Consider the following 15,655-nt stretch of genomic DNA (forward strand, 5'->3'; position numbering starts at 1 on the left):
TTCAGGAAGTCATCACAACATGACTCCTCTATTAACTCTTTGACAACATTTTTACCAGTACTGCACTGAGAAGCAGCTCGTATAAAGAGTCCAGGACATACACAGTTCCTTCAGGTGTTTGCTAATCACTTCTGGCTAGTCTGAATGAGTTGATGGGGAAGAGAGAGACTTTTAATTTGTAAAAAATTTTAAAGCCTACATAACATTTTCTGGTTACGTGCTACTTCTTAGTGATCTATGTAATAAAATACCAATAGAACAACATTGAAGTTTGAGGATGCAATGTGAGAAAAATGTGAACAAGTCCAAAAGGTTTGAATATTTTTGCAAGGCTCTGTACATGAGGCCAAACGGTTTTTCTGTAACCAGACAAACACAGAAAACAGAGGCTGCATCCAGCTTACCGATAGGAATGACAACGCCCAGAACGGCCACCGTCAGGTTCTCACCCAGAACGAAGTTCTCGCCACCAGCTGGGGAGAGAGAAGGAATGAGAAATTACATGGTGTAAGAGTAATGGGATGAAAAGGCAGCCGTGATAAAGAGAACAAAAAGAAAGAAGGCAGGTAAGATATAAAAAGCGTGAGATAAGCAGCGCGTCGAGGAAGGGTCGAGACGGTGGAGGAGAGAGGCGATAAAACAGGGAGGCGAGAAGTGGGTGACCATGCGTTAATGGCCGTGAGTGTTTTACAAAGAGAGACAGCGGTGGAAAAGAGGGAGGAGGGAGAAAAAAAAAACAAAAAAAAAGGAATGTAAAGGATGCAGAGCTTGGTATTTGCCAGAGTGCGACTTTGAGACACCCCCGACCTTCTGCACCTTCATACATACAGGCTCCGTATAACTGCATTAGAGCAAAATTTGCATTCTACATGCAGTACTTACTAAGGCAAGCGTTTATGCCCCAACACAAATTTCCTTCCAGATATGCGACCCCCCACCATCTCCACCCACATAAAGCACAGTTTTATGAGGAGAACGGCATAATTTTCAAGGTGACAATTATTCCTATCGTCGGTGGCTGAGGCTTGTAGATTCCCCACTTTAATGTCCTCATTACAGTCAAGACGAGATCGCTAGCCATGTTCCCAACAGGAAGTAGATGCAACTCAACAGTTTTCTTTAATCCCAATTAGGGCAGCAACTAACAATTATTTTAGTAATTGGTTATTTTTGACGATTAATTGATTAATCAATAAATTGGATAGAAAATTTGGCACATTTAACACATTTTTTATGTAACCACTTCAGCCATTTTTACACAATATTACAAAGACAGTAAATGAGTTAAATTTGTTTTATTTAAAACAAACTGGCATAATTTGTTTTAAATAAAACAAACATTGCGCAAAATGCAATAACATTCCTTCTGTGAACGCTTAATCATTTGCATCTAAAAAAAAATATTGTCTACTGTTGATTAATTGTTTTGGATTAATAACTGCATAGCAGTTAGCAGGAGATTTTATTTATTTATTTTACAGAACTTGAATTAAGTGAAGCTAAAAATGCCACTTGAGGGGTTCTGGGCAAAATATATTTAAAGACAAAGTGTATCATCTAAATGTGTATATTTTTTGTACAGTTCTTGCCTAATTACTGTCCTGAATGTTGTTCTTTCAGCAGATGGCTATAGTCAGAGTACGTATAAGCCAACTGACGACTAATCAATGACTAAAATAGCTGACGATTATTCTGATAATTGATTAATCACAATTGATTCGATTAATCATTTCAGCCCTGATCAAAGACTGCACACTCACAGTGTTGGGAGACACTGCTGTCCCCTGCAGACGTGGTTGAGATGACCATGGCCGTGGCTGTGGAGTGGGAGCCCAGTGATTCGGACACCTGCGATGACAGAGGCTGCAGCGTACTGAGTGGCGTGAGAAACTCGGGAGAAGCAGATGGAGCGGTGCTCAAGTAGGGGATGTCGTCTGCCTGCGAGACTCCTCCTGAGGAAGGAGCGATGCCTCTGGCGTCAGTTTCTCTGACGTCAGGTGTAAATTCTAAGGCAGGTGGCGATCTCGCTGTCATGTCGTCCCTCGGCGCTGCTAAGAGGAAAGTTAAATCAAAGCTAGAGATTTGATCTAGAGATGTTTACTATATTCAAATAAACAAATCTTAAACTTAAGTTTACAAAAACATTGCGAAGTCTTGAGGTACTCCCTAATTTTGAGCAGGATCTATAAAAACAAATGCCAAGAACATTTTGAGTGTGACGATAATAATAACACACCACAATATTCCTCATCACATAAAACTCTGACTTGCCAACCACAATCCAGATCTCATCTATTAGTACGAGTCGTTAATACGAAAGTGAGTGTTTTAATCTGTTGGAGACTTTTATTTTGACATAATAAAGGAAGTAGGTCCTGGAATGAAAAAATATTCTTAGCACTGTGGGAATCCCTGGCTAATCCCTCCTTAGCTCCTTCTGACAATGACGTCAATATCTGCTTAAGATCTTCCCATCGGTGGTAAACTAAAAGGTTATTTCAGTTTTTCATTGGACTGCATCTGGCAGTTTCTTGTTCAAAATGTAAACTTTGAAAGATCTAACCAGAACTGGATTATTCTACATTGAAAATAGATTATGTAAAATACAGATTAAGATGTAAAAATAAGATCATTGGGTGTTGAACCCCAGGTCTTAGCTGTGTCCTTGGTCCAAAACACCTGAATAAAAAGACCAAATAAAGTCCTCTGCATGCAGTTAAGTTCTGCAAAAGTCCTACTAATGTCCTAGTTATTGGATTTGGGTATGCTGAAGGAGTTTTCATCTAAAAGCCGAAGAATTTTGGACCTTGAGGACTGGAGATCAACAACCCTGCTTCTTTCTTCACCAGTAGACCCCAGGCTTGCAATCCACACTATCACTACTCATTTAACTGTTGTTTTCATAGTATGTATGTTGACAATCTCTTTGGCATTAGCAGCGTTTCTGCAGGTTTCACCACCTCAGATTTAAGACTTTTTAAGACCTTTTCAAGAGCATTACAAACTAAATTTAAGATCTGTTTCACGGTAGAAATGTACAAAAGAAAACTGCATATTTATATAGTAGTAGTACCGAGTTTTGTTGCACAAAATGAACGTAGCATGGTATGGGTTGCAACAAAAGTGAGCCAGTAGCAAAGACGAATGTCGTCCACCAAGCAGGTGATAAATTTGCACTTATCCATGATTGATGCAAAAAACTGTGCCAAAGAGACATGCTAGCAAGAGTATGTCAGCAGGTAGTTACCGAAAATAAACTACATAAAATATATGAGATTAAGTATTCCTGCCACCACAAAATTTAAGGCCTGTGATTAACATATTTAAGGCTGACTCACAGTTTTTCTAATTAATTCAAGACATTTTAAGGTTTTTATTTTAGATACATAAATTTGAGATATTTTAAAAGCATAGTTTTTGACACGAGCTCTGCAGAATCCACTCCAGTGGGGAATCGCTGCTCTAGGTGATAGCCATGTGTACAGCAGGATCTTTTTTGTACCCAACAAAACCATGCAGCCCCTCAGACCCTCACCTGGCACGCAGCCCCTCATATCAGGCCCCAAGTCCTGTCCATCTGGACACGCACAAGTGTATTTGGGAGAATGTTCGGTGATCTGCGGTGCTTTAAGGCATAAGTACTCGCAACCCCCATTGGCTACACTGCCCAGATTACAGCTGTCTGGACCTGAAAATAGAAATGAGTGAGAGGCAAAAAGATCTTGAGGTTAACATAAAGACAGCAAGGATTTACACGGTTCAAATGTATCCTTGTTTCCGTCCTTCGGATGCCTGTTCTGAAGTGGTCAGCACTTTTTAGGCACCAAGAGAAAACGTGGTTGAGTTTGATTATGAGCTCATTTCTACACACCCACGGGCCTCGCACAGACTGAACACACACCTGGCGGCTGTCGGAGCTGGTGGAAAACCACAATGTCATGGGGATCGTTGAGGTTTTCAGCCAGAGCCTGGATATCCTGACCGGTTAACCGATTGGCCATAAAAACTGCTGCCTTGTCTCTGTCGGTCCAGTAGATCCGATCCTGCAGCACGGGTGATAAAAATGAAAAGTTGTTCTTGTCAGTGTAACCGTGACCTCGGGACAGCAGCCAAAACATTGTAATTGGGGTAAATTCCAAAACACAGTTCACTACTTGCAAACACATCTTAGTCTCATGTTTGCGCTCACAGAGCTGGTGAAGTTCGAACCATTGTAACTCCTAAGGTTCAGATATTTTTACAAGCGTTGTACAGGAAGCATATTCCCAGAAAGAGCCTGTAGATAGATTACACAGATTTTATGACCTTCATTTCTCATCTTCAGTTCTCATTTAGATGTTCTGACAGTTTTACATTCAGAAAAATGAATCTTTCCTGAAAGGACATTTATGACGCCCAGGTTACTTTGGTTACGGTTGGTTCTTAGTCGAAGCAACAAGTGGTACTCCACAATCAGGGCGCTCCAAACTTGTACCTAAATATTTAACATTGCCACTTAATTTTGGTTGCGTTTGTTTGATATCTAGAAGAAAGTGCATTGCTTTGTTTTATGGACTGGTTTATGAATTTGTGCAAATATTGTTTAGTTATGAGAAGCTTTATGATTCCTCTGAAATTACCTTTAGTTAACCAATTAAAAGGTCCAGATAATACCTTAGACTACAAGCTGTTAGGGGTCCTGATCCGAGAACAAAACAGTTCATCAGAGCAGTATAATTCAACAGCCTCAGTGATTTAATTACATTTCATGCAACAATGTTTTCTCTGTTTGTCCATTGCTGTTTACCTGAAAAAAATTTAACATGGTGTTTCAGAGTAAACATTTCGCTGTAAAAACAAAGCAAGTGGTTTCATTGTTAGATATTAAGTGAAACGAAATGACAGAATCAGACACAAAAATCTTAAGCTTAAAATCTTAAAGCTACAAGTTTCACTGAAGAAAGCTTTTGTTTGCGATGCTTCCTTAAAAGTAAACTTTGAACACTGACAGGATGGAGCTCTGTGTTTGTCAAACACAGCACATCATCAGTTTGCTTCCCACTCATATACCGTTTTTTTAATAATCAAATAACATTGTAAAATGAAATTACCTCATCCTCTTTTTAAATGTTGTTTTGTCTGCTTCAAATAAAACCCTGCCAATTTTCTATTGTCCTGGTTCAGCTGGCACTGTGATGGTACTTAGTAAAATTATGATAAATTCCCTGTAGTACAAGACATAATCGATGCCTGGCTTCACTCTGGCCTGTTGTGACTACAAGGTGACTCTCTTGTTCAGCATGCTGGAAACACACCAGCCCAGCAATATTGAGTGGTGCCTGTCGCATGTATCGCATTACTGCCTCTGTCTGACTGACTATCAGCAGTCGCCAGGTGCTCGTCCACATATCCTCCATTGGTGCACTCTAAAAATACCTGGACTGGGTATTGCTTAAAAGCACCATCTTTTAGCAACTCCACATGTTTCCATTTGTGATGGTAGGACAGAAAATTTAATTAGTTTTTAACGGTTCCTATGGAGACAAAAAGATGGCACTTTTTGGTGCAGCTTGCGGTTGATTTAGTTTGATCTCCTTTACCATCAAGCCTTGTGGCAAATGGCTACAAGAAATGGGCTTCTGTGTCACGTCTTATTTATACCCCAGGGAAACAGGAAGTCATTGATTACTAAAAATTACAAAAAAATTAATAGTAACTTACAGCATTTTTACACCTGATAGACAAATTTGCAACATATGTTACATTTTCAGCTAGCGTGGTTTGGCTTCACACAAAATAACTGAATAACCTGTCACCCCCCACCTCGCCTGTGGTGGCGCTGCACCAAGAACTACTGAAGGAAAAGACACGAAAACCTCTGAAGATGAAAACACTGAGTGCTATCGCCTTCCGCATAAAATGTAAACCAAAATGGAGTGGCGTCAGTTTTTAGCACTTTCAGGATTTTGTCTTTTGTCGTTGGTAAAAGACCACAAGTCATTTCTCCCACTAGCACAAGACTCTTTCATTTCTATGGTTGTTTTTACCCAGAATGCCCTGCGCTATAGCTTGCTTCCTGCTTTTAGAGTCCAGCCAATATTAACAACCAATATTTATTTCCATCTTGTTACCATTTACTGCTGGAGGGAAAGGGAAGAAAGTTGGTCATGTGATATTTTGTTTGGTCATGAGACGGTGAGAGCGATGCAGCACTGGATTATGGGTAGTTTAACTGAAGCAGAGAATAAATAAACAATACAGTACCAGTAAATATTGGTTATCGGCCATAAGAGTAATATTAATAGCAATATAACTGTCAAATTTTTGTATCAGTGCATCTCTAATTTAAATAAACCATTAAACGCCAATACAGTGAAATACACAGAATGTCTAAGTCCAGATTTCATCACTCCCTGGTCACGCTGCTCATATTATGGCGTGATGAGTGCATCTCTACCTCCTGGACATGATTTCACATATCAGGAAGTGAGGAAAGGGTCTCTATCCTTGCAGCCCAAGAGGGGTGCCAGAGCTGCAGATAACCCAGCAAAAACCGGCAGTAGGAGGACATGATACACTTTACGGCTTAAACAGTCCGTCCAAACTGGAGGGGAAAGCTTCAGAATGTGTGAAAGATCACGGGTTGAATTGACTGCCTGAGCTAGCTCGCAGGCGACGCCTTGTTTATGTCTTAATGGAGTGGGGGGGGGGGATTTCTTATGCGAGATTATGCTACTGCAATAAAAGATGAATTTATTTGAACACTTTTCATATATCTTTACCAGCGGTGTCAACAAATGTGCTCCCTTCTCAGAGAAGCATTTTAAAGTAAAGAGGATTTGTTTCTACCTGTAGTCTTACTGAGACTCGGTCCATGGGAGGAACCCCTCTGAGGGATGATTCTACATTTGCTGCAGAGGCAACTCTTCTGGAAACTACAGCGGGTTTTACTCACAGGCATGAAGAGTCTTGATTGGATTTATTTCCTCTGAAGGCCTTGATTCATCACATGCACACAACAGACTTGGCTGGTGACCAAAAAGAGAAGTGTGCATTCTCCTTCGGAATCATCTCTACTTCTTATTTGGTATGCAAAGCCAATGAAAGCAACAAGGAGACGAGACAAAGGGCTAAAAATATGGACACCCACCAACTGAGCATGAAATAAGCTGAATTAAATGGATTGATTTGGATTCAAATACACCACTCCTATGAGTTTTTTTGTTTTTTTTTTGTGAAAATTTGAAGATGTGATAAAATGTGGGAGGAGAAAATCTTTAAAATCGATTGCAAATTAATCTGAGAAGCAACACACAAACCTCGAAGACAGCAAGAGCGTAGGGGTGTCCCAGTCTCTCTGCAGAGGACATGTGTGTTCTCCGGTGAGCTCCATTCAGGTCCACACTAGCTATGAGATGCAGTTTGGAGTCGACCCAGTAGAGGCGCCGGTTGGCTACATCTGGGGAAAACACAGACTCACATTAGGAGGAGGAGGAGGAGGAGGAGCAGAAGGAGAAGGGAGGAGGAAGGAGGGAGATCTTTCCCCAGACTCAACAGAAATTGATCGTCTCTGTGGTAAGCCTTCATGTACTCCGACCGACAAATCCCTTTGGTTGGAATTGATTACTTTTTTTTTTTAAATGTCAGATTGTCAGTGTTACACAACACACAGAGATTTACGGATCCCCACTTCAAATATAATTTCAAAGCAAAAGTATTTTTCTTAAAGGGGCAGCATTATGTATGTTCCAGGCACACAGGGCCATTTTATAGTACAATCAAGCAACTCAGATGTTAGAAAAATGCTCTATATATTAAATATGACTTAAAAGAAAGTAGCCTTTTAATATAATGCATTGAAATTGAGCCTCTGTCTCTTTAAAAAAAATCCTTCTCTTTATGAAACTCTACCTTCAGGAAGTCATCACAACATTTCTCCTCTATGAACCCTTTAACAACGTTTTTACAAACTTTCCACTGAGAAGTAGCTCGTATAAAGAGTTCAGCTGACACACAGTTCCACCAGGTGTTTGATAATTGCTGCTGGCTAGTCTGAAGGAGCTGATTGGGGGACCCACAGGATGAGAAAGAGGGGCATTGTTCTGTGAAGCAAAAACTTAAAAGCGTTGAAACTGTGCCTTGAAGGCGGGGCTAGGCTCACCCAGGCGTTTTGCATAGCTGAATGATTAAAGGATTTCTCAAACAAACATGAAAGAATCAAGGCAACACTCCAGGTATGTTTTTGATAAGGGAATAACATTGTAACTTGATGTAAAGCTCAAAAAAGTGTATTCAGCAAAGTATTGCCCCTTTAATCTAATTTTATTGTCCCCACTTACCCAGAGTAATGCCATTGGGCCATTCAATGTTTTCAGACACCAGAACCTGCCGATCCACTCCGTTCATCCCAGCCTTCTCTATCTTGGCTCGTGTGCCCCAGTCTGACCAGTACATGAAGCTGAAAGACAGATAATAAATTTATTATTCTATTTGGAATATTTCGATAATGATAAAAATGTACAACGCAAAAAAACGGCAATAAGGAACCCCTTATAGAACATTATGACTAGTCTGCTACATAGCTCCTTTACCAACGCATGTGATTTACAGAATATTTGCTGTAAAAATGACTCTTAGGTAACTGAAAACATCACAATATTCTTCATGTTCTTGTGGTTCGGTTAAGTCTGGATATGTAAAGTCCTGAATTTCTGTGCATCACAACTTGATCTGATAAATTATGTGAAAATGTTTCTGTATAAAATTGTTCAGACAGCTTCTCAAGGGAAATGACAATATATAAAAATCTGTAAAAAAAAAAAAAAAAAAAAAAAAAAAAATTGGACCTTTGACTCCAGGATAGAGATGAGTGGAAACATACTTCATTTGTTAAATGTCAGATGGCTCAACCGAAATTCATATCCGAGTTCACCGTCATAATCATCTTCAATAATTTAGCCCGATGAATAAAAAAGTCCAGAATAATAGCCGTCTTGTGTCTATAAACTCAGTCTGACACCGTAATATGCAGATTTATTGGAAATTGTTATGCGAATTTGCAACATGAACCTCATTAATAAGCATGGATTTTAAAACTAGAAGGACAAATAAAGGTTTTGTGTGGAAGAAATTATCACAATAGTTTTCATTAGCCTTGATTAATGATGATTAAAAGTCCTATTAAAATTATTAATGTTTTGTTTCACTAACAAAACATTAACTAACCAGGGTCAATTACTGATTTAATGCCTGGTTGGAAAAGAACATTGGCAGAGAAAAGTTGATCTCCATTCATTAAGGTTATAAATGATGTATTTGAAATGTTTTTTTGAATAGTTGAATGACTGGTAAAAAAAACAAACAAACAAAAAAAACTTCAGTGACTTAATAGACTTATAAACTAAATTAGTTGAGTTATTTCAATAATCGATTAATCACAAATAATCCTGTCAGCCCTAACGCACACCCTATATTATTATTTGTCCAAAAATCCTTTAGAGAGTTGCAGAAAAACTACCTGCTACAAAAGAACAATTCATATGCATCAATAAAAGTCCAAAATTAATACGACATTCACGTTAATGATTAATCGATTACTAAACGGGTTGAAGATTATTTCAATAATCGATGAATCACAACTAATTGGATTAATTTAATTGTTTCAGCCCTAATGCACACTCCATATTATTTGGTTAAAACTCCTTTTGAGAAATGCAGAGAAACTACGCATGTCAAGAGAAGAATTCAAATGCATCAACAAAAGCCGTAAATTAACAAGACATTCATTTAAATGTGGAAAAGATGAAAACTGCATTGTAAAATGGCGCTGGCGGCCATGTCTGCACAATTACCCGTGGTGGGGGTCCAGCGCTATGGCCCGGGGCTCGCTCAGGTCAGAGCTGATGAGGATGCGCCTCTTGGTGCCGTCCACTGAGGACACAGAGATGGATTTGTCTCCCGAGTCGGTCCAGTACAGGTTGTGTTGGAGCCAGTCCAGCGCCAGGCCCACAGGAGTCTGCAGGGACGAATCCACCAGCGGCACCTGCTGGGATGGGTCGCTGGCCTCATGGATGAAGGCGCTGCAGGGAGTGAAGGGGACAGAAAAAAGGGGGAGGGGAAGGCAAAGAAGGACACAGAGGGAGAATGTCTCTTTGGCACATTGGTTTGATGCATTTTTCAAGGCGCAATTACAGTAACTTACAGATTTTTTATTTTTTTTTATGATGCCAGCTGATACATATATAGAATACCTGAAATCAGCACTGTGCTGTGAAGTCAATGAACAGCAGAGAATGAGGTTACTATGGGAGTTGCAGCCTTGGGCTTGCACAATGCAGGTTCATGCCGAGGTTATTGTCCTTGTTAGGTAAATCGCTTATCAGAACAGACAAGGCTTCATTTGAGGCTTGCCCAGGTCGCTAATCATTTGGACCCGGCAGAGGTGCGAAGAAAGGGCAAAGCAGCTAGCAAGAATTTCAATTTCAGTTTCTCCAGAGAGGTGGTTCTTTTAACGTCTATGTTATAAAAAGAACACGGCGCTCCAATTAGAATCTCTGGGGGATAAAATATGGTTTGGATAACAAAAAAGGAGATGTGAGCCGAGTCTCATTACAACCAAATACAGCTGAATCTCAGAGAGCATTAAGACACATAATTACGATTCAGATGTGTATCTGCATCCCAGAGACTTTGTTGTTGGAAATTCTTAATTTAGACAATGTTGTAGATTAAATGATATCAAGAAACAATATTTAAAAAATGCACTCCAGCAACCCAGCCTCACTAGTTTGCAAGATGAATTAGGAGGGTAAATATCAGCCAAGTGTTGCTAATCAAATCCATTGTTGAGATGATCATCAGCAAGTATGACTGTCTTTAAAAAGCAGATTTTTTTTTGTATTTGATTGTGCACAGAAGATGGATTTGTGTGAAAACATCAACAACAACATTAGAGAAGCAGACTGTATACAACTATTTAAAAAATAACTAGGCTATCAATTTGTGGCTGGTTTCTTACATTTAAGACTCTTTAAAACATTTTTAAGACCATTAAAACAAATTAAGACCTGTAAAATGCAGAAATTTACAACAAAAAATTGCAAATAAATAAATCATTATGGCTTGGCAACAGAAGTGAGACAATGCTGAAGACGAATATCGTCCAGCCAGTTTGCGATAAAATTGCACTTTCCCATGATGGAAGTAAAAAAATTTGCAAGCTAGCAAAGGTTATACTAGCAGCTAGTTTTTTCCCCTGTAAAAAACTAGCTACCCTAAAATGACACAACCTGGCTGTAGTCCCACACATCAGGACATTTTCTTTTCTCTACTTAAACAGTTTCCTTTGTATTTGTTATTATGTCACTGGCAGACAAATGTTATGTTTACTCTGGAAACAAAAGAAACAGTTATTTAAGGAAATAAAAGGAAAATTAGCGGCTAGTTATCAGGAGCCACAACAACCTTGAGACACAGAATCCAGTGAAGATGTCTGTGCACAACTCAAACTTTAGCATAACAGTAAAGTTATGCTGAAGAGTAAATTACATGGAATTTACTCCTGTATATTGTCCTGCCATGACAAAATTTAAGACCTGTGATTAACACATTTAAACAATTCATTTAAGACATTAAGACCTTAACTTTAGATTATTGAATTTAAGAACTTTTAAGACTTTTTAAGCATATATTTTCACACCCTGAACTAAAATTACCAGCATTTAAGTAGATCAGTTAATTATTATTAATGTATGTCGCAAGTAAAGATTAAACTTTATTCCCAGCATGTGAAAAAGCAGATGGTGTAAAGTTTTAAAACAAGGACAGATTGATTAAAAAGTAATCATTTATGAAGATTTGTGAATAATGCAGTTAGCATTTACTATAAATATCAGTCTTTGAGTCTATTTAGTGCAGAATGCAGGCGAGCGCCTGCCCATGAGTGTTACAGCAGCCTGATAAGCTAGTTATGCTTAGCTCAACCTGGTAGCGTTTAGGTACTGTATATCTTCTAAGAGTTTAAGGTTTATTCACTGAAACATTTAAATCTTGATGTTCCAACAAATGCTGATGATAAAGATCAAAATTGCTAGTAGCAGGAGCTACCACACATAAACTACACATTTTAATTGTTTTAAGACATGAAAAGCAAAGATTTGAGAGAAACTGTTTATGCATAAAACCTGAATTTCTTTATTTGGTGATATTCTGAAATAATTAAGCTGTCGTACCTGTAGATTTTCCTGTGGAATCGGTCACACCAGAAGACGCGGTTGTTGGCCACGTCCAAGTCTAGAGCCACGGCGTTCTTCTGTGTAGACACAACCTGGCTGTAGTCCCTCTTCACCAAGTCAATGCGTCGAATCTCATGGCGGTTAGTGAACAGCAAATATGGACTTTTCCCTGCGACCAGAGAGAACAGAAGGAAAGGGATTTTTTGGGACATGGATTCAGAGTAAAAGTGCAGACAAGTATATCAAAGAGCAAAACATTTAAGGAAAAACAGGGTTAATATGGGAAACACATTAGAGATGGGATTTTACCCACTAAAGCGGAGCTGAATAAGCTTTGACAGTTTAGCAGAAAGTCGAGGAAGGGCTCCGGATGGGTCCCTTAATTAGGAATCAGATCTCATCTTGGCGTGCCACAGAATCTTTAAACACAGAGCCAATAACATAATTCAAACTAGCCAGTGTATGTGCTGAGCATAAAAGTGAATTAACCTTTTTGTAGAGGGATCAATTTACGATCGCATCCCAACAAAGAGATTGAAAACAAAATGTAATTGCTCTCGAGTCAATACATGCAAGACTTGTGAACCATGATGTTCCTTGTCAGGATGATTTAGACATTAGTTATTACCTAAAGCACTTGGGTTTCGCCTTACAATCAAAACTACAGGAAACTATTGAGCTCCACCTTTGCAGCACACAAGTCGATATTCTAAATATCATGTTTTATACCAAGATAAATAATGCAGGAATGGTTACTTAGTGCTGACAATCCTTCCCGGACAATTAAGAGGCAATAATCCTTCACTGAAATGACGAAACTGTTGGAAAATCGATGAACAGGTCCGAGTGTATTATGAAGTCACATGCTCTTTTGGCAAATATAGATGTGAATCTGATCACATCTCTTAAAAAAAAGGTTGTCAACTTTTACACAGGCAACTTGCAAATACGGAAGACAACAAGAGAAGAACCTTCAGGAACTGTAAAAAAGAAGAAAAAAGATGCAGCTCCAGCCAGTGTTTTGCCTTTTCTCATCTGATAATGAGTAAATAACAAGATGGCTCAGTTAGCTACTATCCACATCACAGATAGGCTGAAAATGAAGTCGGGGGAAACCAAAAAGGTGGAAGACGCTTCTAGAATAGAAATCCTCTTACCTGTTGAGGCAGCAGCCATTTAGACTGCAAGGTTTAAACAGGTACATAGATAATAGGGGAGAATAGGGCAAGCTGAGCCACAGTTTGTTTTTAGGAACATTCATCATGTGATGAAGGCTTTATTAAATGAATGTAAGAACATTAATTTAATGTTCTTACATTAAATGAATGTTCTTCATTTAAGAAAAGAAAAAAACCTTTTCTTTTTTTTAAGAAAAGGTTTTTCTTAAAAAACCTTTTTCACTCGTGGAAGTTAAAGTATTTTTGTCTAAACACAATTCTTATGAAACTTCATAAGAATTGTGTTTAAACCAAAGTAAATATTTGAAAATTTGCTTTATATATCAATGGTACTGTGTATGAGCTACAACATGAGGCTATAAATCTGACTGAAAAGTGTAGCATTTTAGCTGTGGCCTGAATGGGTACATATAAAGGAGGGGCTCATCTTACCCCTTACACAGCTTATTTTAGAAATACTAAAACGGTTCAGTTTACACTCGCTCTGATTGATTGAAGGGATGCGCAACATCCTAAAATAAATGTAAATATAGAAGTTAGTGACCAAACTAAGATTGCCTTGATCCAGTGATCTTGAAGAAAAAAGGCTCATCTTATCCTGGAGTCCCTTACTGTAAATACCTGGAAGCTACATGTACCAAAGTGGCTCTGCTTTAGTCCTTTGAAGAGTCCAGTTCTATCTCTCACAGAAAAGAAAGCTGGATAGAGAAATGTTTGCAATATTATGGAAATTTTAGCAAAGTTAAGGATTTACTAACACTATAAGGAACGAACAGAGTCATCATTCATTACACATACATAATAAAAATTTTAGCATTTCAATGCATCAAGTTAATTTTTTCCCCTTGACTCAACAATTAGTCATTTTACACTGTTCTTGCAGAACTAAATATTTTGTGATGTACTTGAAAATTAGTGAGACATGATATGTCTTGTACCAGAGTAAATGACATATACTGCATCTCCTTTTACTTTGGTTTAATGTATGGATATGTCTATCTGAAAACTAAGTATTTAGGTATATTTAAAAAAAATCTTTATTTGTTGTAATTTATTGTTCTGAAATAAAAAAATACCATTGTCAGGTCAGTTTTACAAAATCTACAATCTGAAGTTGGCAACAAATTAATTCCATTTATAGTCATTTATATTTTCAGTCCCCACAACCAGTTGATCCCATTAGTAAAAAAAAAAACTAATATACTAAAAAAATAACATTAATATGAGGGTGTTTGTATGCCTACATGTGCTAATTAACTCCAAACACTAAGCACAGCTTAGGCTGATTGATACAAGGCTTCAGCCGTAAATCAAATCACAGATAAATACTGTGTTTCTATGGCAATCCATCAATATATTTTACTGACCTCAATATAATTACTGACCTTCAAGTTGTGCTACAGAAAATGTCAACGAAAATGTGGACGAAATAATCAGAAGTGTAAAATTCCTTTGCTTTGTTGACTGATGGTTTATTGTGCACACGTCTTTTATGTTTTAACCAATTGTTAGAGCTGCCCGATTCCCATAATTAAATGCAAAGTGCATTTAGTCAAGAGGACAGCAGATTGTAACATAGTGTATGTAGGGTTTTATCTGTGTGGTGCTTTCTCTGAATCCATGTCCCTCTAACAGAGTATAATAATATGATCCCAGATGCAGCTGCCTCTCATCTCCAGAGGCAGATGTGAAAGTTTCTCATTAATACTTTACAGTCCTTAGCTCCCCCATTTGACAGTTTGTGTCACAACCTCAGTGTAGTATTGTTATCCAACACTTTCTCTCCATTTCTGCCCTTTCCTTCCTCTACCCGGGCCGAATCTGAACACTGACAGTATGGTGTTGGGCCAAGTGCTCCAAAAAAATAAAGCAAAAAAAAAAAAAAAACTAGTCATTATACTGTCATCTCAAAAGTCTAAGGGGGAAATTGCTGCCATGCTGGAGTCATGGGCTGTCAGTACTGAGGTGGAGTTTTCGTTTTTTTTATTGCCTCAACAACAGCAGCTGCTGCATTGTCTGCCATTCCCTGACACTTCATCTCACACTCTGAAATAAAAAAGGCAGTTTATAACCGCATACTGTATATTGTGCCCTGCAAACATTTTCATACCCAACAGATGCTTTTATTTTTTCAGTCATGCTTTGATCACCAATATTATTAGTTTTTACTGGGATTTTAGGCAACTGACAAACAAAGCAGTGTAATGATTCGATTTGGAGGGATAATGCAAGGTTTTCAGGATTACTGCAAATTGAGAACTGCAC

General features: G+C 38.4%; 1 protein-coding gene across 3 annotated transcripts in view; it reads right to left on the bottom strand.

Annotated features, from left to right (window-relative positions):
- LOC103140012 (low-density lipoprotein receptor-related protein 8) overlaps nt 1-15,655 on the bottom strand; it is a 96,019-nt gene that overhangs the window by 5,667 nt on the left and 74,697 nt on the right. For 2 of the 3 annotated variants that reach the window (XM_007554926.2, XM_007554924.2), the window contains exons 10-17: nt 12,210-12,381; nt 9,831-10,058; nt 8,319-8,437; nt 7,299-7,438; nt 3,902-4,043; nt 3,536-3,688; nt 1,761-2,051; nt 405-473 (exon numbers count right to left, since the gene is read on the bottom strand). In XM_007554926.2, the coding sequence (XP_007554988.1) occupies nt 405-473; nt 1,761-2,051; nt 3,536-3,688; nt 3,902-4,043; nt 7,299-7,438; nt 8,319-8,437; nt 9,831-10,058; nt 12,210-12,381 (1,314 nt within the window). The remainder of the gene's footprint in view (nt 1-404; nt 474-1,760; nt 2,052-3,535; nt 3,689-3,901; nt 4,044-7,298; nt 7,439-8,318; nt 8,438-9,830; nt 10,059-12,209; nt 12,382-15,655) is intronic. The other variant, XM_007554925.2, reaches the window with a different exon arrangement.

The sequence above is a fragment of the Poecilia formosa genome, unplaced genomic scaffold (genome assembly GCF_000485575.1).
Source record: "Poecilia formosa unplaced genomic scaffold, Poecilia_formosa-5.1.2 Scaffold67, whole genome shotgun sequence".
Taxonomy (NCBI): domain Eukaryota; kingdom Metazoa; phylum Chordata; class Actinopteri; order Cyprinodontiformes; family Poeciliidae; genus Poecilia; species Poecilia formosa.